General features: G+C 39.0%; 1 protein-coding gene across 1 annotated transcript in view; it reads left to right on the top strand.

The window, feature by feature from the left end:
- LOC126162019 (glucose-induced degradation protein 4 homolog) overlaps nt 1–25,887 on the top strand; it is an 88,523-nt gene extending 62,636 nt beyond the window's left edge. The window contains exons 3-4 of the mRNA XM_049918244.1: nt 5,631–5,863; nt 22,488–25,887. Of these exons, the coding sequence (XP_049774201.1) occupies nt 5,631–5,863; nt 22,488–22,551 (297 nt within the window). The 3' untranslated portion in view covers nt 22,552–25,887. The remainder of the gene's footprint in view (nt 1–5,630; nt 5,864–22,487) is intronic.
- Nucleotides 25,888–26,143: the final 256 nt, after the last annotated feature.

Below are 26,143 nucleotides of genomic sequence, written 5' to 3'. Positions count from 1 at the left end.
TGACCCCCAGAGGTCTGGGTGATTTTTACTGAACTCTACCCCTTTCTAAATCTCTCCAGTTCCTTTCCCTTCACTGCTCTTCCTTCCCTTTCAACCCTTCCACTCGAAGGAGGAGCCAGTGGTTCCAAAAGCTTGCATTAGTAAAACCTTTTTTTTATGTGCATTCTTCTGCCTTCACTTGTAAATAGATTTCTTATCTATCCATATATCACACACGAGCAAGCACACCCCATGCACACAACCGCCAACTCCAGCATCCCAGGCCGGAATGGAACTATCACGTGGGCTGCAAGCAGCAATTGGTGAAGGGGAAGGGATAGGGTAGTGTATGGGTGGTGGGAGAGACAAACACTGTCTGACGGAGTGTGCAGGGACAGGAAAACCAACAGGTGCAACATCAGGAGGTTGTGGAGGAGGGGGGTGGGAAGAAAAAGGAGAAAAGTTGGGAAAGATGGTCAGATGCTTTGGCAGAGGGCAACAAATAAACAGGGTGGGAGATGAGAATAGGGAGGAAATGGTAGAACAGTGGATGTGGAGACTGTGGGGATAGTATGTTAACATAGTTTTAGGCTGGGATAATTACAAAAGTGGAGAATGTGTTTTAAGGATAATTCCCGTCTGTGCAGTTCAGAAAAGCAGGTGGTGGCGGGAAGAATCCAGGACACTTGGGTACTGAAGCAGTCACTGAAATAAAGTGTGTTACATTCAGCTTCATGTTGTGCCACAGGGTTGTCTACTTCGCTCTTGGCTACAGTTTGGTGGTGGCAATTCACACTATTGGACAGCTGGTTGGTAGTCATACCAATACAAAAAGCTGTGTAATAATTGCTGCAGAGTTGGAAGTGACATAGGGATGGACTGGAATGTTGTGGAGGATGTCCCTCATTTCAGGGCACGATGGTAGGTAATCAAAGCCCTGGCGAAGGGAGTGGTTTACTTGTTCCAGTCTGGGTTGGGATTGGGTCACACAGGGGACACTCAGTGTGACTGTTTCTTCGGGGTGGTGGGGGGATTCGGGGTGTGAAGGGAAATGGAACGGAAGATCTGTTTGTGGACTAGGTCTGGAGACAGTGCATGTCTGTGAAGGCCGTGGTGAGACTCTCAGCATACTGAGCAAGGGAGTTTCTGTCACTGCCGATATGCTGCCCTCGGGTGGCAATGCTGTATGGGAGTGATTTTTTTTTTTTGTGTGTGTGTGTGTGTGTGTGTGTGTGTGTGTGTGTGTGTGTGTGTGTGTGTGTAAGGGATGACAGCTGTTGAAATGCAGGTAGTGTTGGTGATTGGTGTGTTTAATGTGGACAGAGGTGCAGATGGAGAAATCAAAGAGGAGGTGGTCACCATCTATAAGGTGGCATGCTAGGTTGAGGAGGACCATATGAAGTGAAGTGGACAGGAGAGATGGTGTTGAGATTGTGAAGGAATGAAGACAGGGTGTCTTGGCCCTGAGTCCAGATTAGGGGTTTGGTGTTAGGGAAGGCTAGGAAGGTCTCATCTAGATGACCCATAAAAAGGTAGATGTAGGAGGGTGCCAACCCTGTGCTGCAGATTTGTTTACATACTTTCCATTCAATGGAGTAGTAGTTGTGGGTTAAGATAAAGTAGTAAGGTGTATGAGGAATGAGGTAGTGGGTTTGGAGTTTGAAGGATGCTGGGAAAGGTAGTGTTCAGTAGCGGTAAGATCATGGGCATAAGGAATTTCGTGTATAGGCAAGTGGAGTCAACAGTGACAAGTAGAGATATAGTCTAATGTTTTGACGACTTATAAAGTGTGAGTGTGGGTCTGGGTTATACTGATTTACTTCCCCAAACTACATTCCACTTCTTTATGAGATGACTTAATTGGAGCTCGCAGCCACCCTTCTTTACTGGATAGCTGGCTACTGGAAACTCTCTTGACTTCTTCTCCACCGAATAACACTAGGTACAGGAACTTGCAAGCTTCTGTCTACTAGTGAAATAGGTAGCCATAAAAACTTTACGTTTAGTCAATCAATGATTTGTCTTTCAAGCACAACAAAAATTCTCACTTTCAGCATAATTTAGAACTTTGGTAAGTCTCTCATATGGTCATATGTTAGAAACAGATTGATTAACATTCGAAAGAAAGTCTGCTTAGAGACCTTGACTTTCAGAAAAGGAGATTGAAAAAACGTCGTGTCTCTAACAAGGCTGAGTCAAGAGTCTATATGAGTACTTTTTCAACTGTACTTGTTTCACATAGCAATAGTCAGTGACCAATAAGCACAAAGCAGCGCATAGATTTCATGGTTCTTCCATACACACTTACTAACACATTTATGGATTGCCCGACAGGTACTTGTCGGTGCCGTTCGACCGTCGCATCTACTTTCTTTCTGCGACTGATTTTAAGCCTGCAGACACAAACATGTGATACGCAGTGGGTAGGATTTTACTGTTCCACACTTGTATCTAGAATATCGTGTGTTTGAGACGGTAGAAGGCTGTGTGGTTCTAGAATTTACGCTGAAATTCTCAAATCACAACAGGAGGTTAAGGGGATGGGGATGGTGGAGATTCGATGAAGTGGTTGGTGTCTTTAATGTGGGAAGCTAGATTACAGGCAGTTGGTTGGAGGTGTTGCTCAATGAGGACCAAAATTCTTTCAGTAGGGGCACAGTAAGCAGCTACAATGGGGCATCCAGGATCATTTGAATTTGTGGATTGTGGGGAGCATGTAGGAGGTCGATGTGCGGGATGTCATAGGGGTGAGGCAGGGGAGATGTTCTGGGAAGGGCCTAGGACTTTAAGCAGTGATAGGAGGTTGTTCTGGACTCCTGGGATGCAGCCACTCTGGCAGAGTTTATAGGTGGAAGAGTCGGATAAATGGCAGGTAGTTCCTTTGTCACTTAGTACCTCCTGGACTGGAACAACTAAACCACTTCCTTTGCCAGGGTTTTGTTCACCTATCAACATGCCTGAGATGAGGGGCATCCTACCCGAGATACTTCCCACCCCTCCTAAAGCGATGTTTCCATCGCTCACCCAACCTCCACAACATCCTAGTCCATACGTATGCCCCTCCCACTCCCAACCCCTTGCCACAAGGATCACATCCCTGTGGAAGACCCACGCGCAAAATCTGCCCAATCCACCCACACAGCACTTCATACTGAAGTCCTGTCACAGGTTTATCCTACCCCATCAGAGGCCTGGCCAACTGTGAAAGCAGCCATGTCATTTACCAGCTCTGCTGCAATCATTGCACAGCTTTTTATATTGGTATGACTACCAACCAGCTGTCTACCAGGATGAACAGCCACTGCCAAACTGTGGCCAAGAGCAAAGTGACCCACCCTGTGGCACAACATGCAGCTGAACATAACACACTTGATTTCAATGGCTGCTGCACTACTCGAGCCGTCTGGATCCTTCCTTCCAGCACCACCGTTTCTGAACTGTGCAGATAGGAGTTATCCTTACTACACATTCTCTGCTCCCATAATTATCCCAGCCTCAACCTACGGTAACATACTGTCCCGATGCCCACTAACCAACAGTTTCCACCCCTCCTTTGTGCTATCAACTCTCCATTCTCATTTGCCGCCCTCTGTCAATACATCTGTCCATCTTTCCCCACTCCTCTCCTTTCTCCCCCCCCCCCCCCCCACCTCCTTGCTCCACGACCTAATGCTGCACCTGTTGCACATTCCACCGGACAACATTTGTCTCTCTCCCCACCAGTACACTTCTATCTCTTCCCCTTCCCTGCCCCCTCCAGATTGCTACTTGCATCCTACGTGATAGTTACATTCTGGTCTGAGATGCTGGAGTTGGCAGTCATGTGTACATGAGATGTGCTTGCATCCCTGTGTGTGTGAGGTAATATTGAGTCTTTGACCTGCCAGTTTCAAGTTTACATTATAATATGACAGTTATGTTGGATGTGATCAAGAAGTGTCACTACCTAAGATTTGACAGCGGTAACAAATACAACAACCTGTATACCGTAGATTTGATGTGATATTGTATGAACTGACACCCATGTCATTGCTCTATAGATACATAATGTGAATAGACTTATCTCTCTGCTATTATATATACATTGTCATTTTGTAGAAATTGATGGACCTACAGCTTTTTATCCTAGAAAAAGAACACAAACAGCTGCATTTCTTCCTAAAAAATTTTATTAAGTAAGCAGCAAGATTCAGCCCTTCATTAGGGTCCCCTCCAGACCTCTATGCTAAAAGGAATGGAGACATCCAAATTTTGGCGCACATAGAACATGTACCCTATATATTGAACTGAATACCATGGGCTTCTATTTATGTCATATATACATTTCAGACGCATGACAACAACTATCAAGATTTTCTCCATTAATTTTTGCATAGGGGCCTGAAAGTTATGTAAATGAAGCATCAAAACTGGTTGTATAAATAATAAAGTTTTTAGGAAGAATTATGGCTGCTGGTATCAGGTTTGTAAGAGTTATTGATCAGCTGCAGTCCTACATCCACATCTATATGATGGATCTACAAAAACTAAATGCAGCTGTTTTGTTGTGTGTCAGGTGCGACCTAGACAATGAGCTATGCACCTGAATACTGGGTTGGCAAATAAACATTTTAAGTGCAGATTATGGTGCTTTGAAGATGTGCTTTAATAGAACATTTACCCTTGATAGTTGTAGGCTACATGTTAAGTAAAAGCTCAATGTGATCACTGACATTTTATCTGTAAAATGCATCATAAAACTCTAGAGTCTCCATAATGGAATGTTCAACAGAAACAGAAAGTGCTTTAAGCTTTATATCATACATACCTCTGTAAAAGTCTTCTAAGTGGAGAAGTTAGTGTGAAATGTGTTAAGAAATTTATAAGTAGTTAAGTTTGCACTGAAAAAGCCGGTAGTAGAGAGAGTAGCAGTGAAAGTAGACAATATATGTGAAAAGAATTATTGCTGATGTTGTGTGTCTGATGGTTTGCATAGGTAAAAAGGTTTGTTTAATGTTGAGATAGATATGGCATAGTGCCAAACTAGTTTAATGATGGCTATTAACTTTTAAAGTTGGGGGGGGGGGGGGGGGAGAGAAGAAGAATCTTTCAACAAAGATGAAATTAAAGTACTCTGTGTGCAGACTTGAATGTCCTCAGTTGTTGTTGTATGAAGAATTCATTATCATCAATCACTAAGGTTCTTCTTTGCTGACAGATTTTTGATCAACGCTGTTAAAAAATTTGGCACTCAACGCAAGTTGTAATGGAATGCAGGAATATCCACTGTTGATATTGTTCACCTTGAATGGAGAATTCTTGTAGCTTGCGTTGTTACATAACCCTGCAGGTCTTGTAACATTTAACTTTGCTTGAAAACAGTGAATACCGTAACTGAAATGCAATCAAGTGATGAAAATGAATGGTGCATTGAACAAAGTTTCTAGTAATGAAATGATTTTGCAGCAGTAATGTATTTTGCTGCTTCCAGGTGCTTAAATAATAGTCTGTACACCAACATTAGAGTAGAAATTAATATTATGATAGGTCTTTCAACTTTTTTAAATGATAATTCTTTATATTAAGATGTTATTCTGCTTTTCAAGCATTTGGTAATCTAAGCTATTGTTAGTGTTTCCCTGTGAGTTACAGCTTTTTATTTTTCTTTCCAGAGTAAATTTGGATCATTTTACCAGTATGCAAAAACATTCAACTCGGATACTTTCGATTATGAAGCCTTGAAATCAACTGACTTTGTTTTTATGAGGTGGAAAGAACACTTTCTTGTGCCTGACCATACTATCAAGGACATAAATGGTGCTTCATTTGCTGGCTTTTATTACATCTGTTTCCAAAAATCTGCTGCTACAATTGATGGCTATTATTATCACAGGAGCTCAGAATGGTAGGAATACCTTCAGTCTTGATATAAATTTCCCATTCTAATTATTAATATTTAATGTTGTGTGTACTTTTAATAACTTTTTTATCGAAAATAAAATTGATCATCTACAAGAATACCATGGAGTAGCTGCTCATCTTGTTAAATACCGAGACAGATTTTTAGTATCAAATTTGAACATACTTGTTTTTGCAGTCCTAAGTTACTGTTGCTCGCTTGCCACTTACTGTTTGAAGTGATCAGCAAAAAAATTTAAAATCTTAAATTGAAAACATAAGAGCAAGTTTTTAAATAAGAACTATTTTTTGAGCTAAGAAGTGATAATGTATTGGCTACATTGTGAATGTGAAAGTTATTTCTCATATTCCTGTCCTTAAATTTCCACAAAATGTGAATTCCGACAAAGATCTTTGACTTTTGGGAGAATGCTCTTACCAACGGATAAAAGATGTTTAAGTGAAAATAGTAGTGAAATGTAATATCTTCTCCAAACACACCAAAACAAACTTTCAAACATATTGCACCCTGTGGGAAAATAGCTCATGAACACAGCCGTGATATACACCCAGACCCAGATAAATATGTTACCAGGTTGCTCCATCAGATCAGTAATGTGAGGAAATTAGGTATGTTAATGGTATTGTACTAGATATTGCAATGGAAAGGAAGCATCATTATACCAGAATTTGAAATCTGGCAAAAAAAAACCACAGTAGGGGCTGTTATCAACCAGTTAGCATAATGGCAACTCTGTGCAAACTTCAGGAACAAATTGTTAATATACAAGTTTGCTAGGAGTTGGAATCTAAATATTTTTGCTGTGACCAATTCAGATGGGCCAGATCTACTATTGATCTTTTAAGCAGTGGGGAATTTTCCATCAGAAATGCCTTTATGCATCTTCATCACATTACCACAGGATACCTGGGATTACAAAATGTTAATGACACTACGAGAGAGACACTATACCCTAGCCACATGCCACATATGAAGTTACCATAGCAACTTGCCTATTATTATTATTATTATTATTATTATTATTATTTCTATTTTTCTCAGACCTTAGGTCTGGTTAAAAATGGAAAGTGACGCGGACCTTCATCAAGCGTGACTTCCTTTTAACTGTACGGTATATGTTACATTGTATTTAGGAACTTTCGGGTTATTGAACATGTATCAATAATTACGGATTTCTGTAGTTGTATATATACATTTGGATGTAGCTGTATTGTGTTGATGTACTGGTGGATATTGTGTGGTATGACTCCTGTAGTTGCTAGTATAATCGGTATAATGTCAACTTTATCCTGATGCCACATGTCCTTGACTTCCTCAGCCAGTTGGATGTATTTTTCAATTTTTTCTCCTGTTTTCTTCTGTATATTTGTTGTATTGGGTATGGATATTTCGATTAGTTGTGTTAATTTCTTCTTTTTATTGGTGAGTATGATGTCAGGTTTGTTATGTGGTGTTGTTTTATCTGTTACAATGGTTCTGTTCCAGTATAATTTGTATTCATCATTCTCCAGTACATATTGTGGTGCATACTTGTATGTGGGAACGTGTTGTTTTATTAGTTTATGTTTTATAGCAAGTTGTTTATGTATTACTTTTGCTACATAGTCGTGTCTTCTGGGGTATTCTGTATTTGCTAGTATTGTACATCCACTTGTGATGTGATCTACTGTTTCTACACTCCTGGAAATTGAAATAAGAACACCGTGAATTCATTGTCCCAGGAAGGGGAAACTTTATTGACACATTCCTGGGGTCAGATACATCACATGATCACACTGACAGAACCACAGGCACATAGACACAGGCAACAGAGCATGCACATTGTCGGCACTAGTACAGTGTATATCCACCTTTCGCAGCAATGCAGGCTGCTATTCTCCCATGGAGACGATCGTAGAGATGCTGGATGTAGTCCTGTGGAACGGCTTGCCATGCCATTTCCACCTGGTGCCTCAGTTGGACCAGCGTTCGTGTTGGACGTGCAGACCGCTTGAGACGACGCTTCATCCAGTCCCAAACATGCTCAATGGGGGACAGATCCGGAGATCTTGCTGGCCAGGGTAGTTGACTTACACCTTCTAGAGCACGTTGGGTGGCACGGGATACATGCGGACGTGCATTGTCCTGTTGGAACAGCAAGTTCCCTTGCCGGTCTAGGAATGGTAGAACGATGGGTTCGATGACGGTTTGGATGTACCGTGCACTATTCAGTGTCCCCTCGACGATCACCAGTGGTGTACGGCCAGTGTAGGAGATCGCTCCCCACACCATGATGCCGGGTGTTGGCCCTGTGTGCCTCGGTCGTATGCAGTCCTGATTGTGGCGCTCACCTGCACGGCGCCAAACACGCATACGACCATCATTGGCACCAAGGCAGAAGCGACTCTCATCGCTGAAGACGACACATCTCCATTCGTCCCTCCATTCACGCCTGTCACGACACCACTGGAGGTGGGCTGCACGATGTTGGGGCGTGAGCAGAAGACGGCCTAACGGTGTGCGGGACCGTAGCCCAGCTTCATGGAGACGGTTGCGAATGGTCCTCGCCGATACCCCAGGAGCAACAGTGTCCCTAATTTGCTGGGAAGTGGCGGTGCGGTCCCCTACGGCACTGCGTAGGATCCTACGGTCGTGGCGTGCATCCGTGCGTCGCTGCGGTCCGGTCCCAGGTCGACGGGCACGTGCACCTTCCGCCGACCACTGGCGACAACATCGATGTACTGTGGAGACCTCACGCCCCACGTGTTGAGCAATTCGGCGGTACGTCCACCCGGCCTCCCGCATGCCCACTATACGCCCTCGGTCAAAGTCCGTCAACTGCACATACGGTTCACGTCCTCGCTGTCACGGCGTGCTACCAGTGTTAAAGACTGCGATGGAGCTCCGTATGCCACGGCAAACTGGCTGACACTGACGGCGGCAGTGCACAAATGCTGCGCAGCTAGCGCCATTCGACGGCCAACACCGCGGTTCCTGGTGTGTCCGCTGTGCCATGCGTGTGATCATTGCTTGTACAGCCCTCTCGCAGTGTCCGGAGCAAGTATGGTGGGTCTGACACACCGGTGTCAATGTGTTCTTTTTTCCATTTCCAGGAGTGTATTTGTTGTTTTCAAAGTCTGCATTTATCTGTTGTGGTATTGGGATCTTTAATAATATGCTTGCTGTAATATCTGGTGTTTATTGTTTGATCCTGTATTGCAATCATGAATCCTTCCGTCTCACTGTATATATTGCCTTTTCTTAGCCATGTGTTGGATGCGTCTTGATCGATGTGTGGCTGTGTTAGATGATACGGGTGCTTGCCATGTAGTGTTTTCTTTTTCCAATTATTATTATTATTATTATTATTATTATTATTATTATTATTATTATTATTAGAGTATCATGCGAGGCTGACTTAAGTATCATTGAAATAAATGGAATTGTGACCACCATAGGACCTAATGTACCATCAGCATTGTATGTTGGTGATGTTTGCCTCTAGTATAGCTCTGCATCATTCTGTCCACTGAATGTCATCTATAAATGACAACATAGATATGGAGTAAAAATCGTGGGTGAAATCCCAGTTTATGCAGTTATGTTAGCTCAAGTCTGTTGATAGACAACACAAATTATGCCAAAATCATCTGCCATTACCAGTTGCTGACCATGCCTGTTTCTCACTGATGAACTAAATACACTTGAGTTCATTGGAAGCCTCAATCGTTGTCATCATCATCATCTTCTTGGGCTTACTCCTTAGCAGTGAACTGATGTGAGTATGACTCAACTGAAGACTGCTTGGTTGCAGAAATTTACCTTGGTATAGATTGAACTTGTAAATTGTGATATAGTTCTGCATCGTTATAGACTATTTCAGAACAAATGAAAATTTGTGCCGGACCAGGACTCAAACACGGATTTCTCCTTGTCGCAAGCAGCCACCCTAACAGCTTCGTCTATACAAGCATGCTTCCAGGAGCTTTCCAAATCTCCATTTGTTCTGGTGTCTTACTCTCCCTTGTATTTGAAATATATAGCCGTGATTCCCACCTCGGGTTAGACACAATTTTCTTTCGTCATTTCCTTGCTATGCCAGAAATACTGCAGTGTAGTGTCTGAGACACTGTGTGGACAAACATTCAGTTTACAATGAACTTGACCCGTACTCAAGCGACCATTTCCCATGTGCTGTCAGTTTGCCGATTCCTACCCCATCCACATGCAGGCCCAGATGGCAGTTTACTAAGGCTGACTGGCAGCTTGACTCGCCCCTGGCGACCTTCGAAGAACTGGATTTTCCCAGTTGTGGGGACCAGGTGTAATATCTCGCAAATTTTATTCTAACTACTGCAGAACGTTCCATTCTTCGCACTTCCTGTTTACCACATTGTGTCCCAGTCCCGTGGTGGAGGGAGGCTTGCCGCGACACAATTCGCACTCTGACATGTGCTCTCTGCGTTTTTAACCATCATCCTACGATGGCAAACTGCATTCATTATAAACAGATGCGTTCTTCAGGATAGCAAAAGAGCTAGCTGGATTTCATTCACTAGTTCTGTTAACAGATCCATCCTTTCCTCTGTCACGTGGGCCAACCTCTGACGGCTCTTTGGGACCAAAATCCATTCCCCAATTTCGGGCCTGACAGCAGCAGATGATGTCATTGTGGACCCTATTGCTATCTCCAACACCTTGGGCCGCCATTTTGCGGAAGTTTCGAGCTCTTCCCACTATCACCATGCCTTCCTCCATCGGAAACGAGCAGAACAGGCTCAGGGGATATCCTTCTCTTCTCCGAATCGTGAGTGCTGCAAATCTGTCTTTACTATGTGGGAGCTAGATAATGCTCCAAGTTCATCCCGATCGTCTGCCCCAGCGCCGAACACTATCCACATTCAGATGTTGCAGCACCTTTCTCTCGCAGATAAGAACTTCGTGCTTAACACGTACGACCGCATCTGGACAGAGGGCACATTTCCCAGACACTGGTGTGAAGCCACCATCAAACCCATACCTAAGCCTGGTATGGACAAAAACGTTCTTTTTGGTTACTGCCCCTTCTCTCTTACCAGCCGTGTTTGCAAGGTGATGGAATGTATGATTCATACCTGCCTGGTATGGTGGCTCGAGTCTCGCAATTTACTAACAAATCCATAGTGTGGATTTAGAGCGTGGCAGTCTGCAGTTGATCATCTCATTACTTCGTCCATCTGTGTCATGAATGGTTTTCTGTGGAAATCCCAAACTGTGGCCATGTTCTTAGATTTGGAGAAGGCCTAAGACACCTGCTGTAGAACTGGTATACTCCGTACTCTTTACATGTGGGGCTTCTATGGCCGCCTGTCCTGTTTCCTTCGAGCATTTTTAAAAGACCGAATTTTCAAGGTGCGTTAATGCTTTGGATGACTTAAAGTGATAAAGTATGTGTGTAAACTCCAGCTTCTTTAACTGTACTACTTACTAGAGATTGTCAACCGACTTTCCTTGCTGGTTAATTTGCTGCTGCATCCTCCTTTTCTCTTCTTCTTCTTCTTCTTCTTCTTCTTCTTCTTCTTCTTCTCCGAAGTATATTTACTAGGACAAGGAATTTCTCAAGACTCTTTCTACTTATAAAATAAGCATACATACGCAGTTTCTTTTTCTTCACTTCACGACGTATATTTGAACATCAAACTTTTACAAATCTCTGTCTCCACATAAATAAATACTAGCAATTCAGTCTCTTCACGTCTCCAAAGCATAGAAACAAAGTAGATTAATATATAAGGTAAGGTTGGCTTGATAACCATGTCCGTTTTCAATATGAAACTGAATACATGTCTTGTCTGTTTCTATGTCCAAAACCAGCATTAATTAACAATATTTCAACTCAAAGTTACAGAAGCAGCACTGAATACATAAACATTCCTTGTTCTTTCACTACGGCTTCCATGGCGCAACCGGCCGTTTGACCGGCGCGTCTACAGTTGTCTCACAATAAACTTCAAACCTGCACACACAGACAGGTGATGTGCAGTAAATAGGCACTCTCACACTTATATTTAAAATATCGTGTGTTCGGGACAGTAGAAGGCCGAGTGGTTCTAGAATTTATACAGAAATTCTCAAGCACTACATATCCCCCCCCCCCCTCCCCTCCCCAATCAGGTTGAACCTTCGATATTTTATACATAATCATTATGTACATTAGTATCATACATAATATTTCACAAGCTACTGCTTGTTGTCTTTCTACTGATTTCTTACTCTACCTTGTCTTTTTGTATATAAAAGCATTTATTTATGATTTCATTCCACATTATTATTACTTAGGAATTGTGAGGACTCTTTCTTTAACTCCAATCGCAAACTTCAGGTGTTCATGACACTTGAGTACTTCATTCTTTATTCTAATTCTTTGTACTACTTCCTTAGTATGCAATAGTCTCATTATTTATAGACTGTAGTTTGGAGGAACTCTGGACAAAATAAAAGTGTTGCTTTTGACGCTCGTAAACTTAACAAAAATGTGATAATGTTAGTGTTACATAGAATTCGAACTTAACCAGAATAATCCTATATAACATTTGACTTCTGCCAAGATACTGTCCCCTCCTGCTAGGATCAGTACCTATACCTTACTTGTGGGTTGACCGTATGAGTGCAATTCGTCTTCCCATTCTGGTAGGTATGCCCCTTCATAAAACATCCCTGTTCATTAGGCTACAGGTCGTCCTATTTCCATGTAGGTACGCCTTCCCTATATATGTAGCAGATGCCAGGTATGCCCCCTTATCCTTTCTGAGTAGGCCTCAAGGTTCATTATCCCCAGTATACATTACTACATATACTACAGTGAAGTATTTTCTGGTAAAGCTACAAATATAGTCTACACTTCGCATTCACTTCTTAATATCTCATCAATTCCCTCCTCTACGTATCATCTTCTATACCTGTAATAGATACCCTGTCTAGATGTACTATTCAGTAGATAATGTTTACTTAGGCAATAAGAGTCCCACTATCCTAAAATTCGTCAGAATATTTGTTAGACTGACATTCCTTAATGACTATCATAATTAATTCCTCTTTGCCTTATGTTCTCTCATGCCTCTTTCTTATGTACATTCATTGTAGAATCATCATAGTTTATATTGGCGATTCTCACAGCTTTCTAATCTGTTACCTTATTGTTTGTGTATCTGTCTCTTTTTTATAAGTATGCAGACGTGTGTTCATGTAGTCTGATTCTTCGGCCTTCTTATCGAAAGATAAGATGGTTATTAGAAACTACAGGTTGGAAGGACTTCTGCGATAGAAGTATGTGAATATGGAGAGAGGGGGAAAAAAATAGATAGGTCCTCAAATGAGAAGTAAGAAAGGAAACAAATAGAAATCGTTGCTAAGATCGAAGAGCAGAAAGAAGATAGCCCTAAAGACAGGATACCCTTCCCACCTCCCCTTCCCTAGGATCCCTACCACACAGGTACTAGAGTGAGAAGCCAGAGGAGGTTTAGTGTTAAATAATCTCCTCCAGAACAGACATTCCCACCTTCACTCTTGAGTTCACCAAAGGAAGTCTTAGCAGCTCAATGGAAACGGCAAATGGTGAAGAATCGGGCACACTTGATTGCGAGGGTTGTTTGAAAGGTATGATGTGGTGGGCATGTTGGTTTAGTCATGATTTATCTGTTTGTGTAAATCATACTTTCATCTACGATACCCACCCCTTTCAGACCTGATACAAACCCTCCAATTTCAGACCTGATACAAACCCTCCAATCTACATAACATTTTATAAAAGGTGTAAAATATTCTATGCAAAATAGAAAGTCTGTCCACTACAGTATAATAATTATTTAAATTAGTCACATAATATCACGTTTTCCACAAAAATATTCCATTCAATTTATTTCGTCTAGAGATCGACTTTTATCTGGGATTCTCTTAAGCCAGTCCTTATGTTATGGTCATATCCAGTTTCCTAGGTAATCAGATTATTGGATAGTTTAAGAAATTGGAAATAGATGACAGAATAGTTTAAGATTTGAGGAGAATTTGGTGCAGGAAAACTATTTTGAAAAAAAAAAAAAAAAAAAAAAACAACGAAAACAACTCGGGCCGACAGTCGTCACTCTGCCCGTTAACTCAGAATGTTAATGTCCCTGGGTGGATAGAGGACTCCACCCGGATCCCATGGATCTGATATTTACTTCACTTGAGCAAGTGCAGACCAGTACTTCTTGTTAAATTTTATTTGAAAGTCTCCCCACTGCAAAACAATCACCACTTCACTCGGTAACACATTAGATGAAGTTATTCGTTTTAATATATGTTCCTGGATAAGTCTGACTTCTCTCCAGAGTTCTTCTAGGCCCTTCTTGGCAACAGTAATTTCGGTAAGAAGCCATAGGTGATGCATTCCTGGAGGTTATTTTCTGTGACTTTCTGATCTATAATTTCTTCTATCTGTTCTTCCAGACTACTTTTATGATATCAGAGCTTGCTGTCTTCTCTTTGATGCTTCTTTCTTCACTGTCTACTCGTGTACTTACACCTTTAATTTGCGATTGAATGACAGGCATTAATTCGCTATGCTTATCAGTGCTCTCTTTCAAAGTATGCCATCCCTGCTTTACAGCATTAAACTGGGCATTACATACATCCTCCATTGATCCTAACTTTTCATTAATCTCTAATTCTACACTATTATATTTTTCCTCAATATTCAATTCTAACTTTTTTGTCAAATTCTGCAAATTATTAGTGTGGTTTTGGTTGAATTCAGCAAACATTTGATTTATCTGAATACTTAAAGAAATACTCAGTTCCTTCTTTAAATCTAACTTCAAATTTTCAACTTTACCATTTACAGTGTCTAATTAGTCTTCAAAGTATCCATGCCTTCGCATAGATTAGTAAATTCTCTACTCTGTGTGTCAACCTTGGCACTTAATAAACCTAGATTGGTTGCTTGACTATTCAAGGTTTCATTCTGGTAATTTAGAACTTGACTTTGAGCATTAAACTAGAATGTACCAAACCTATTTCTTTTCCTAGCGTTTCATTTTGAGCATTTAATCTAGAATTTAAAGTTTCATTTAATTGTAAACTCTGGGCTCCTAGTTTAGAATTTTAACTAAGCATTTACCGAGTCTAACTTAAGACTCTGGACGTGAATTACTAACTCAGTCCATTGTGGCATTTCTCTACGGATTCTCACAGCCATAGCTGGTTCTCGAGTTTCTTCTACTTGTTTCACATTTTCCATATTCTCATGCGCTTTGGATCTAGTAAACATTTAAAACTTCACTCTAAGTGTAACAACTACACGAGTATACTTCACTCGACAGTTTATCCAACTTTACATTCAAACAATAACATACTGTTTTATGCTCACCTGACGTAGAGTTTAGGCTGCTTCGGCGAGCGGATGTGGAATAGGCACCGGCGAGCAACAACTGGTGCCTGCAGCTTTGGATGTTGTTTTCCACGTTTGCGTCCTCAGGATGTGTGAGAGAGCTGTCTACTCCCCACCGGATCTTCTTCGTTGAATTGTTCTCAGCATATCTCTTCTTAGTCTAATACGTTGAGATCTTCTCTGTTTTCTTTTAACATTGTGACTTTCTTACGTCTTCCCTTTTGTTGCATTTCCTAATTTTCACCAGTTGAATTTTCAGGCAGAATCCAATTCCATGAACTTGTTATTTTGTCTTGTTATTCTCGGTTGCTATTTATTTATTTATTTATTTACTTGTGTCCAGAACATAGTTGATAGACGGCAATTTACAAACAATGTAAGTACATGATTAAATTCCATATGACATCCAAAATTCCGCTGTTTGAACTTCTGTATCATTGGCGATAACCAGATCGTCCATCGGGCATGGTGCTGGGAGGTTTCTACAGTTGAGCAGGTGTTGGTGACCTTGCTGTTCGCCACATTCGCATAGTTCATCTCCTGGAGAGAAACCCCATTTCTTCAAATTTACCTTGCATTGGGATACACCAGTTCTCAGCCTGTTGAGAACCTTCCATGTTTTATATGGGAGGTGACGTCCTTTAGCAAGCTCTTCTTTAGGGTTGTTCCAGTACCTCTCTGGTGGTAAGTTACGCCAAAGCTGTATTCGACGATTTGCAGGTGACGTTAACTGGTTCTGTTAAACAGAGGGAAATCTTTCTTGAGCTTAATCTTCGATGTTGGTATTCACTTCCAAACAAGGGGTGTCTTGGATCTGTCCCCTGGTTCTGCTTCTCTTTTTCTGCTGCTGTTGTGCTATGGCAACACATAATATCTTCTTATCTCATTTTCGTCCAAAAATTCCAGTTTTCTTCTGTCGTTTCACACGGGTCGTCATGTTCTAACGCTTTTTGATATAAAACGTGTGGATTAAGTATACAAACTTTATGTGTTCGGCACTTAATGATGTGTATTTGAACATCAAACTTTTACAAATCTGAGTCTCCACAAAAATAAATACTATCAAGTAAGTCTCTTCACGTCTCCAAAGCGTAGAAACAAAGTAGATTTACATAAAAGGTAAGTTTGGCTTGATAACCTTGTCCTTTCCCAATATGAATCACATTACACGTCTTATCCTCTCCAAGTCCAAAATGAACATTAATTAACAATATTTCAACTGTTCTATTTTTCCCACTACAATAGTTAAAGTTATAAAACAGCACAAAATATATAAACACTCCTTGTTCTTTCACTACAGCTTCCATGGCGCAACTGGCAGACACTTATTGGTGCCGTTCGACCACCATGTCTATAGTAGTCTCACGATAAACTTGAAACCTGCGCGCGCGCGCACGCGCACGCGCACACACACACACACACACACACACACACACACACACACACAGAGAGAGAGAGAGAGAGAGAGAGAGAGAGAGAGAGAGAGAGAGAGAGAGAGAGAGAGCTGATGCTAAGTAAATAGGCTCTCTCTCACTTGTATTTAAAATATCATGTGTTAGAGACAGTAGAAGGGTCCAGAATTTACGCAGAAATTCTCGAAGCACTGCAGTGCATGTGGGTTCTGCCTTGTTGGACGCCTTTATCCAGGAAAACAGTGTGCCTCAGGGTTCCATCCTGAGCGTCATCCTCTTTGCTTTTGTCATTAACCCTGTAATGGCTTGTCTCCCACTGGGCATCTCTGGCTCCATTTTTGTTGACGATTTTGCCATCTATTGCAGTTCACCATGGACCTGTCTCACTGAGAGATGTCTTCAGCAGTGTCTTGATCATCTTTACTCCTGGAGCATTGACTATGGCTTTCGCTTTTCCATTGACAAAATCGTCTGCATGGATTTCTGGCAACACAATTGGTTTCTCCCACCATCTTTATATCTTGGGCCTGTATCCCTTCCTTTCATTGAAACTACGAAATTCCTCGGGCTCATGCTCAATAGGAAACACTCATGGTCTTCCCATATGTCTTACCTGCCAGCGGTTCCTCAATGTCACTTCCTGGAGTGCCAATCGAACCATTCTCCTCCATTTGTACTAGTCTCTTGTCCGTTTAAAACTAGACTGGGTGCTTTGTTTATGCATTTGTATGCCCATCCCTCTTACGCAGTCTCAACACCTTTCACCATCATGGCATCCGTATGACTACGGGTGCCTTTCAGTGTCTGTATGCTGAAACTGCTGAACTACCACTTTCCTACCGCCGTGACTTTCTCCTCAGCACGTATGCATGCCGTTTGTCTGCCTTGTGTTGCCACCCATCATATGCTGCTTCCTTTGATGATTCCTTTGATCACCAGTATGGTGTGCGCCCCCCCTTCTCTGTTACCACCTGGAGTCCGCTTTCGGCACTTGCTAGGGCGACTTAACGTCACACTATCTACAACTTTCCTGGTGGGTGTCAACCCTTCACCACCTTTCGTGAAGCGACCCATGTTAACCATGGCCTTCATTCGCTTCCCAAGGACACTACTCTAGCCTCGGTCTATCGCCATTAGTTTCACCATCTTCACATGGAACTTTATATGCACTGATGGATCTCGGACTGACCATGGGGTCAGGTGTGCCTTCGTCATTGGCACTCGTGTCTTTCAATATCAGCTTCCGGTACAGTGCTCAGTATTTACAGCCAAGCTCTTCACCCTGTATCAGGCCACGGGGTACATCTGGCGAGACTCCCTCTTCAATTGTGTCCTCTGCTCAGATTCATTCAGCGATCTTCAAAGTCTGTGTGTGCTGTACACCGCCCATCCCTTAGTGCTATGGAATCAGGCAAAACAGTCATTTGCTCTCTTTTGGTGGAGGCAGTATGATGTTTCTGTAGGTTCCTGGTCATGTCAATCTGCCAGGAAATGAGCCTACTGACACTGCTGCCAAAATTGCAGTCCTCGTACCTAAGCATGTGAGTTCCTATATTCCCTCTGATGCTCTGTGTTGTTGTCTGTCAAGAGATGGTGTTCCTTTGGCATCGCCAATGGTCCTCCCTTCATGGGAATAAACTTCGGCTTATTAAGACTCTCTCAGCAGCTTGGAGGACCTCCTCTCAGCCCTCCTGCCAGGAGGAGGTCATTTTAACTAGGCTGCTTATTGAGCACTGCCTTTTTAATCGTCATTTGATAAGTGACGCTACAGTTTTAACTGTCTGCCACTTCCTGATGGAATGCCCACTTTTTTAACCATTTACGTTCTTGCCTGGTTTTGCCGTAGGAGTTATCGGCCGTTTTAGCAAATGGCGTCCAGGTTATCGAGAACATTTTACTTTGCATCTGCCAAAGCAATATGGCAAAGGCCATTTAATTTTTAGTTTTGGACCTCTTTTTCTGTATGGTGTCTTTTTTAGTCCTTTTTCCACATGCTTCTTTTTAGTTGCCTTCTATTATGTCAATTGGGACTGATGTATAGTCGTTTTTTAACTCCTCTCTGTCTCTGTGGTCTATAGTTTTGACTTGGCCACATATGACTCCAGTTGTTTCTTGCACCCTAAAGGAAAACAAAACCAAAACCAATCCATAGAATTACCATCAAATAAAATGACTGAGTATGCCTTTATAGATCTCCTGATGGAGACAAAAAAACTTTCTTCAACACATTGAAAAAACATTAATTCAGACTGTAAAAAATAAACAAACGCTCCTCATATGCGGTGATTTTGATATAGACTTAGCAAAACCCACAAAATAAGAACAGAACAATTGAATCTCCTAGTTTCTTACAACTTGAAAATCATAACACATTCCCCAACAGGAGAAACTTGCTCTACAAAATCCACAATAGACAAAATAATAATTAACCTAATCAACAACATTAGAAAGCAGAAATAATAAAGACTGGACTTGGAGACTACTATGGAAAAACCATAAGCTTCGATATTGAATGTGATAAGACCAACAAACTGACAAGTACATATGAGACTAGATATTAAAATGATTGGAATATTGAAATATTTAGAAATCATTTTAATAAAAGAATCCTGGGAACAAATTTATGGTGATGGGAATATATCAGACAAATTGAATATCTTTATGAATACAGTTAAATATCATTTTGTTGAAGCATTTCCACTTAAAATTAGGTCAAATCTCACTCACACGAACAAATGGAGCACTACAGGTATCAGAAAATCATGCACAGAGGAACGATTCCTCTACAGAGTTACAGAAACATGTCACAGAACACCGGAATTTGATAATTCTCAGGAAAGTAATAAACAATGCCAAAATTATGGAATTGATAGATACATACGAAATGCATACAATAAAATGAAAACTGTTTGGAATATTGTAAAGAAAGACACAGGAAATAACATACAAAAACTAATATTATGCGGTTGAATGAAAATTCGCACACTATCTGCAAACCAAATGTAAGCACATGTAAATGTAGCAAAAAAACTTACTGATGAAAAGGTCACCCATAAACATCCCTCATAAGTAACATCAAAAATTGAACAGGTAGAAAACAATGTTTCTCATACCAACTAATACACAAGAGGTACAGCAAGAAATCAAGCTTTTAAAGTCAAAACATTCATCAGGAATAGATAATTTACCAGATTTTGTTGTTAAAAAAAAAAATTGTAGACTTAATTTCTGAACTATTGACGTATCTTGTAAACTTGTTCTTCTCGCCAGGCAGCTTTCCAACATGTTTAAAAAAATTGCTAAAGTTAAACCACTACATAAAAAAGGAAGCCAGGAAGAGGTGTCAAATAATAGATCAGTTTCTCTACTGTTTGTTTTCTAAAATTCTGGAGAAACTCTTTTACAAGACTATCAAATGTCATAAATAAATATAATACACTAACAGCATCTCAACATGATTTTAGGAGAAATCCCTCTACAGAAACAGCAACCTTTTCTTTTTTGTATGAGCTCTACAGGCCCTAGATGGGCAGGAACATACCTCAAGTATATTCCTAGTCTTGTAAAAAGCATTTGATACCATCAATCATGATAAATTACTAGGTAAGATTCAGAACTTTGGGTATTATGGCAACACTGCATAACTGAATTAAATCATACCTCCACGAAAGAAAACAGCTCATAGAGATAACACATGAAATAAATGGGACTGTCAAAACTCATCGTCAGATTTATTAGTGGTGAGACATGGAGTTCCCCAAGGTTCCATATTGGATCCAATTCTGTTCTTACTACATGTAAACGATTCACATATAAACAGTAAGCTGTATATATCTGCATATGACACAAACATCTTAATTACAGGAAGTAGCAAAGAAAACTTTGAAAATGACATTAAGACCGTCACAGAGAAGATAGTAAAGTACTTTGTTGCAAACAGTTTGATTATAAATCTGGAAAAATTTGTCGCAATATATGTTTTCACCAACCAGAATAGGACACCAGGTAATCCTCCTGTAGAAATAAGTGGACAAAAAATTTAAAAAACAGGGAATACGAAGTTTCTTGGTATACGGATTCAACAAAACATGAAATTGGATACACACATGGATTATGTGAACAAAAACTGAGCAAAACATGTTTTGTAATGAGAGTAATAAGAAACTGTATATCACATGATAATCTCAGGACCATATATTTTGCTTATGTTCATTCAATATTGAAATATGGTGTAGTGTTTGGGGAAATTGTGGAGCTAGTCAGAAATCATTTCAAAAAAAGATTGTTAGATTAATGGAAGGATTAGATCAAAGATCATGCAAGACACTATTTAGGAAGAGTAAAACACTACCATTTCCGTGTAGTTATATACTTGAAAATTTAATTATTAGAAAAGAAAAACTAAACATCGGCAGCCCAAGCATAACCTGTAATGAATCTGCACTTAGCTACCACACAAGACAAATAAATGTTGTTAGAATGATGTCTGAAAAAAGATCAAAGATTGTGTATTGTTTTTAATGAATGGTCCAATATCTTTTGTACACTGCAGAGTCCTACTAGATTCACAGGACCAATAAAGAAATAAATCTCTGGATTTTGTAGTAATGTTCTCTTTTTAAATAATTCAAGCAGGTCCTTGCCACCTTCTCTGTGGATTCCGTGCTAACTTACGCCAGTATGTTGCTTCGTAACTACTCATGTCCTTATTCAGTGTGTGAAATTGGGAGAGTTACATAATTAATTTATTGGAAACACATAAGCATTAAAAACTGATTGCACAAGATGTTTTTAGTCATTCAGAGAAGTCGATAACAATATTGGAATGTCATCTACAGTATGTGTACATGATATGCACCATATTAAGAGACAGACAACAATTACACATTTTCTAACAGTCACTTGCTATATATTGTATTAGTGTGACCTTAAAAGAAAAAACTTTCATTTGGTTCATGTTCTATATCCCTGTTTTTCATTAAGTCTGTATCTGGATTTTATTCTGGTAGTTGCTTTGTTAGTCTTTTAAAATGCTAGTTTCATACTATTATCGCTTTTTAAAATGGCATTTCTAATGTTTGGAAAAACAGGAAACGTCTTAGCATGAGTGGACCCTATGGAAAAAAAAATGGATTTACAAATAACATTACTGGTTCCATTGGAATTTGATAGAGTAATTGGGGGCTGCAAATGAAAGTTGTTTAATAAATTGACAAGTGCCATTCAGCTGCACTTTGTTAGTGACAGCTAATTTATTGTGTGACTGATTTTTTGATATTAAAATTATGTCTTCATGCACCATTTGCTGTGACTGTGCACATCTACATCTACTATTTGTTAGTGCATTAGTAAAATCGTAAATGAATGCTGGGCACCCAGGGAACTTAACAGAAATTTTCACAGTGACTGTAGTCCATACTGTGTAATATGGCAACTTAGCTGGTACAACCCTCTTATTGTGAAGTTGTTTCATATTTCTGTTGACATACTTTAAACTCCTGCTACTTTCTGGTTAAATTACACCTTTTTTCACCTGTTTACAAATTTCCTGATGCAGTGGAAAATTGCTGTGATGGTGAATGTCAAGGCCAAATCAAAACAAGGGTTGTTGAAGGATGGAACCGAAATATTTCAAAATTCATCACATTGTAAATTGTTGCCAGTCAAGTACAACTAATTAAAATGTTCTACAAATGTGTAGGATAGATAGTAATTATTTTAACATCCATTTTAAATTAGTCATTCGTATGGTGAGGTATAAAATAGTTTTCAGTCAATTTTTTATCTAACGCAATTTTTTTTACCGTTTCAGGTATCAGTCCTTAACATTAACACATGTTCCAGAGCATAGCATACAAATTTATGAATTCAGGTGAAATTAAACAGTTTTTATCAGGAAGTTACTATGAGACTTTCCAAAGCAGAACTGAAATGGTGCATAAATAAAAATTCTGGTCAGCATAAAATTCTGTATAAAAAAAGTATTGGACTGAGTGTGTAAATAAGATGCATATGAGCAAACTATGTAGCTTCAGTTTAAAATCTTAACATTCTGCTAGATTGTTGGCTCTATTTTGTGCAGTTATTAGTATAAATTTTAATTTTAAAATTTTTTGAAAATTGTAGTGAAAGTAATCTTCCTGATGGCTGTAGTGGGTGTTTTTACTAAAGTGATGCACTGTCCTCTTAATGAAATCATGTTTATGGCTGTACTGTACTAGTATTTTTTAAAGTTTTAACATCAGTTTTGGAATTTTTTATTTTCATGTCAGTTAAAAAAAGTATTGCAAGAACAGTACCATTAGTCACTTCAATTTTAATATAACTTTTGAATTGTGTGAATGATGTATCACATTTTAGCGTGTCTAAATGTAACAGATGTTGTTTGTTTTCATTTATATTATAATGAAAAGTATGTGACTATGTATTTAGGAAAAAGAATGAGTAAGTTAATAAACTTTTGGCTGTTTAGTTTGTGATGTTGAGCATCTTGTAACTTTTGTGCTGATAAAACAAATTCATTGCAATTTCCTGTCTGATACCGTAATTGGCTTTTGTTATAAATAGAGTTGTTTTAACTCATTATCTTGAGAGTTCAAAGTCCACAGGCTATATTTAGACAGGGAAAATTTCAGCATAATTTACTTGTTTCTGCAGTGAATATTATGTGTGAACTGCACTCGGTATATATTTTCTGACTGTTGACAAAATTCTTTAATGTGATCAGTGTTTCTGAAACAAAAATACAAATTCTATTTACATGCAACTTAATGTATAATAACTTTTTAGTTGTATAAGAAGTTTCTATATTTCTTGTTCTAGAAATTTAAGTTACCTAAGTAATTCTGTATGGTAAATATTCTATATGTAAAGTGTTTGGTTACAATTTATTTTCCTTCGTGTACATTAGAAGATTGTTAATTTCTGAAAGTTACTGTTAGTAACAATTACTTTCTCAGTGCAAGTTAAAAATTGTTACAGCATAACAAGAATTAACAAAAATGATATTTACATTAAAAATATAATTTTATTTGTAGAATGGTTTTTGTTTTATTTTGTAACACAGTTGAGTACTTCAGTTTCAGGATAAAATCATTGCACATTTATTCCATTATCAGCTTTCTTTTTTGATACAGCAAACAAATCCCCAAATACATAAGAGTTTTAAATAGCAGTGAAAAAAATTACCTAGTGTTACAAAAGTAAATTAATTATCATTAAACACTTCCACCAATGTATATTTCTCTTGGAGGCTTCTAAGTAAACAGTGTTGATACAAAAGAGCAGCCAGAAGGATAAAGATAGGCCATAAGAAACCTACACATTCTATTTTACTCAAAGAAGAATAGTGTAGCATGCAAAAGGCTGTTTATGTTCAAAAGGCTGTACCTTGCTCAGAAATCTTAATACAATACTGCAAGTAGTATGAAAGTGTAAGAGAATGATAAATAAGTTGAAAAATACAAGAAATCAGAGGTAAGAAGAGAACTATGAAGAAGTGATGATCAGAAGAATTAAGAAAAGTGGTGAAGAAAGGAGGGGTGCCAAAATGGTTAGGGACTAGCTCTGTGCTTGCATTTGTGTGCTTGCATATCTGGAATTATTGCCATATTCCAATCTAGGTGGCTTCCATATGTGGAACAACTCGTTCAGTAATTTTTGTGCAGCTTATAGCCTCAATTCGGGAAGTTCAGCAATAAACCCACAATTTAAAATAATTATCCTATAATGATTGTCATGTCACTTGGAGCAAGACTATAAACTGCAATTAACTCTTATTCATAAATGCAGATTTTAAAACTGAATGTGATGACTTGTGCTACTAAGTACATGCTTCAGATTTTGTGTTGCTTCTCCATTCTATAAAATAATTATTTTTTGTTTTGGGATTGGGGGTGCACATTGCTATAGTGTAGTGAAATTTAGATTTTTATCACTCTTGTACTTCATTTAAAATCGCATAACCTTTTTTGTAAATTGTTATAGATTCATAGTCTTCGTACAGAAAAGCACTAAAACTGCTATGATACTTTCAGTATAATTTTGTAATATTTCATATGAGTGGAGTAGATTCCTTTTTATTAAAATTAAACTTGAAGATTCGTGCTATGGTGGTGTGTTTGGTTTAAGAATTGTAAAAATTAAGCGGTGTAAAAAAAATTTGTTGTTCAAAAGTGTGGAAAATGTTTACAAAAGGATAGAACAGTGTTGCAGAAGTTAATGTGTTGGATGAAATGTAGCAAATGTGTGAAATGTTGAAAATAATTTAAAATAATAATACTGTGAATTTGGTAATCAACAAAATTAGCACACATCATGTCTCTTGTCATAAAAACCAAACGTCAATTAACATACCAAATGGAAAATTACTGTAACAATTATTAAGCAAATCCTTTTTACCATTAACAATTTTTTATACTTTTGACCCTTTAAGTTAATTTGCTTGGTAATTGGCACATTTTAGCAACTCCTTTCCAGTTGTATTGCACACTGGTAAGACTTAATCATGCTATCAAGTGACAAGGGCCATAAGTAATTGAGAACGTGCATCACTGAAACATTTGTACACATTAAGACTATAAGGAAAGGTACAAAATATTAAGTTTTCAATATTTAGTATTTTGTAGATAAATGCCAGACTTCAAATTTTTGATGGAGATGCAATAACTCTCAGAGCTGTTTCACTTGTAGATATTCTTTTGATATGCTACTTATAAGTGTAAGCACAATCTTTCAGTGTAGTCTTTAAAATTGTCTAGTTCTGCTGATTATAATTGTTGCATAAATAGTGAAACAATTTATGTAATTTGTGATATGTGAACCGACTGAAATTCTGTATTTATTTTGCTAAGTTTGCATGTAGGTGGAAAAGAAATGCAATAATACTCAATGTCGTTACTTATATATATGTATAGCTGTGTATAATGCATCATTATACTAGTAATGACTGGATATTTCCAGTTTGGTTTGTGAAATATGTTGTGAGCTGAGGCACAGGGTTTTGTGTTGGAAATACCTCCTGCACGAATTTTTGGGAGCCGCACTTTCAGCATTGCTCTCCTTGGGTCAAAGCACTGACTTTTTTGTAATATAGTTAATAAACAATTATTTAATTTTACATTCATTTGTAAAGAATTTATAAAACTTTATTTTTTCAGAAAAAGATTTTGTTGCAAATAAAGTGCAGTACTGAAGATTTGCAGTTACCTGTACATGTATATTTTTGTTTCTTAATTTTAAGTTTCCTAAGGTAAATATTCAAAAAATTACATGAAATTATTCTTACCTGTAGGCTTCGCTGACATTTTATTAAATTAGTTCCTTCCTTGAGAAGGGGAAAATGATAGGTTAGGGAATGTTGAAAAGGGCAGTCACTTGGAGCCCAGGAAGAAAATGACTCGCCTCTTAGAATGAGAGGAGACAAGTACTTCTTATCCTTGGGTTTGAGTGACCTGCTCTTCGTTTTTA

Source organism: Schistocerca cancellata, chromosome 2 (assembly GCF_023864275.1).
Source record: "Schistocerca cancellata isolate TAMUIC-IGC-003103 chromosome 2, iqSchCanc2.1, whole genome shotgun sequence".
Taxonomy (NCBI): Eukaryota; Metazoa; Arthropoda; class Insecta; order Orthoptera; family Acrididae; genus Schistocerca; species Schistocerca cancellata.
The sequence above is the reverse complement of the archived record's forward strand: the minus strand, read 5'-3'. Positions and strand labels throughout refer to the sequence as shown.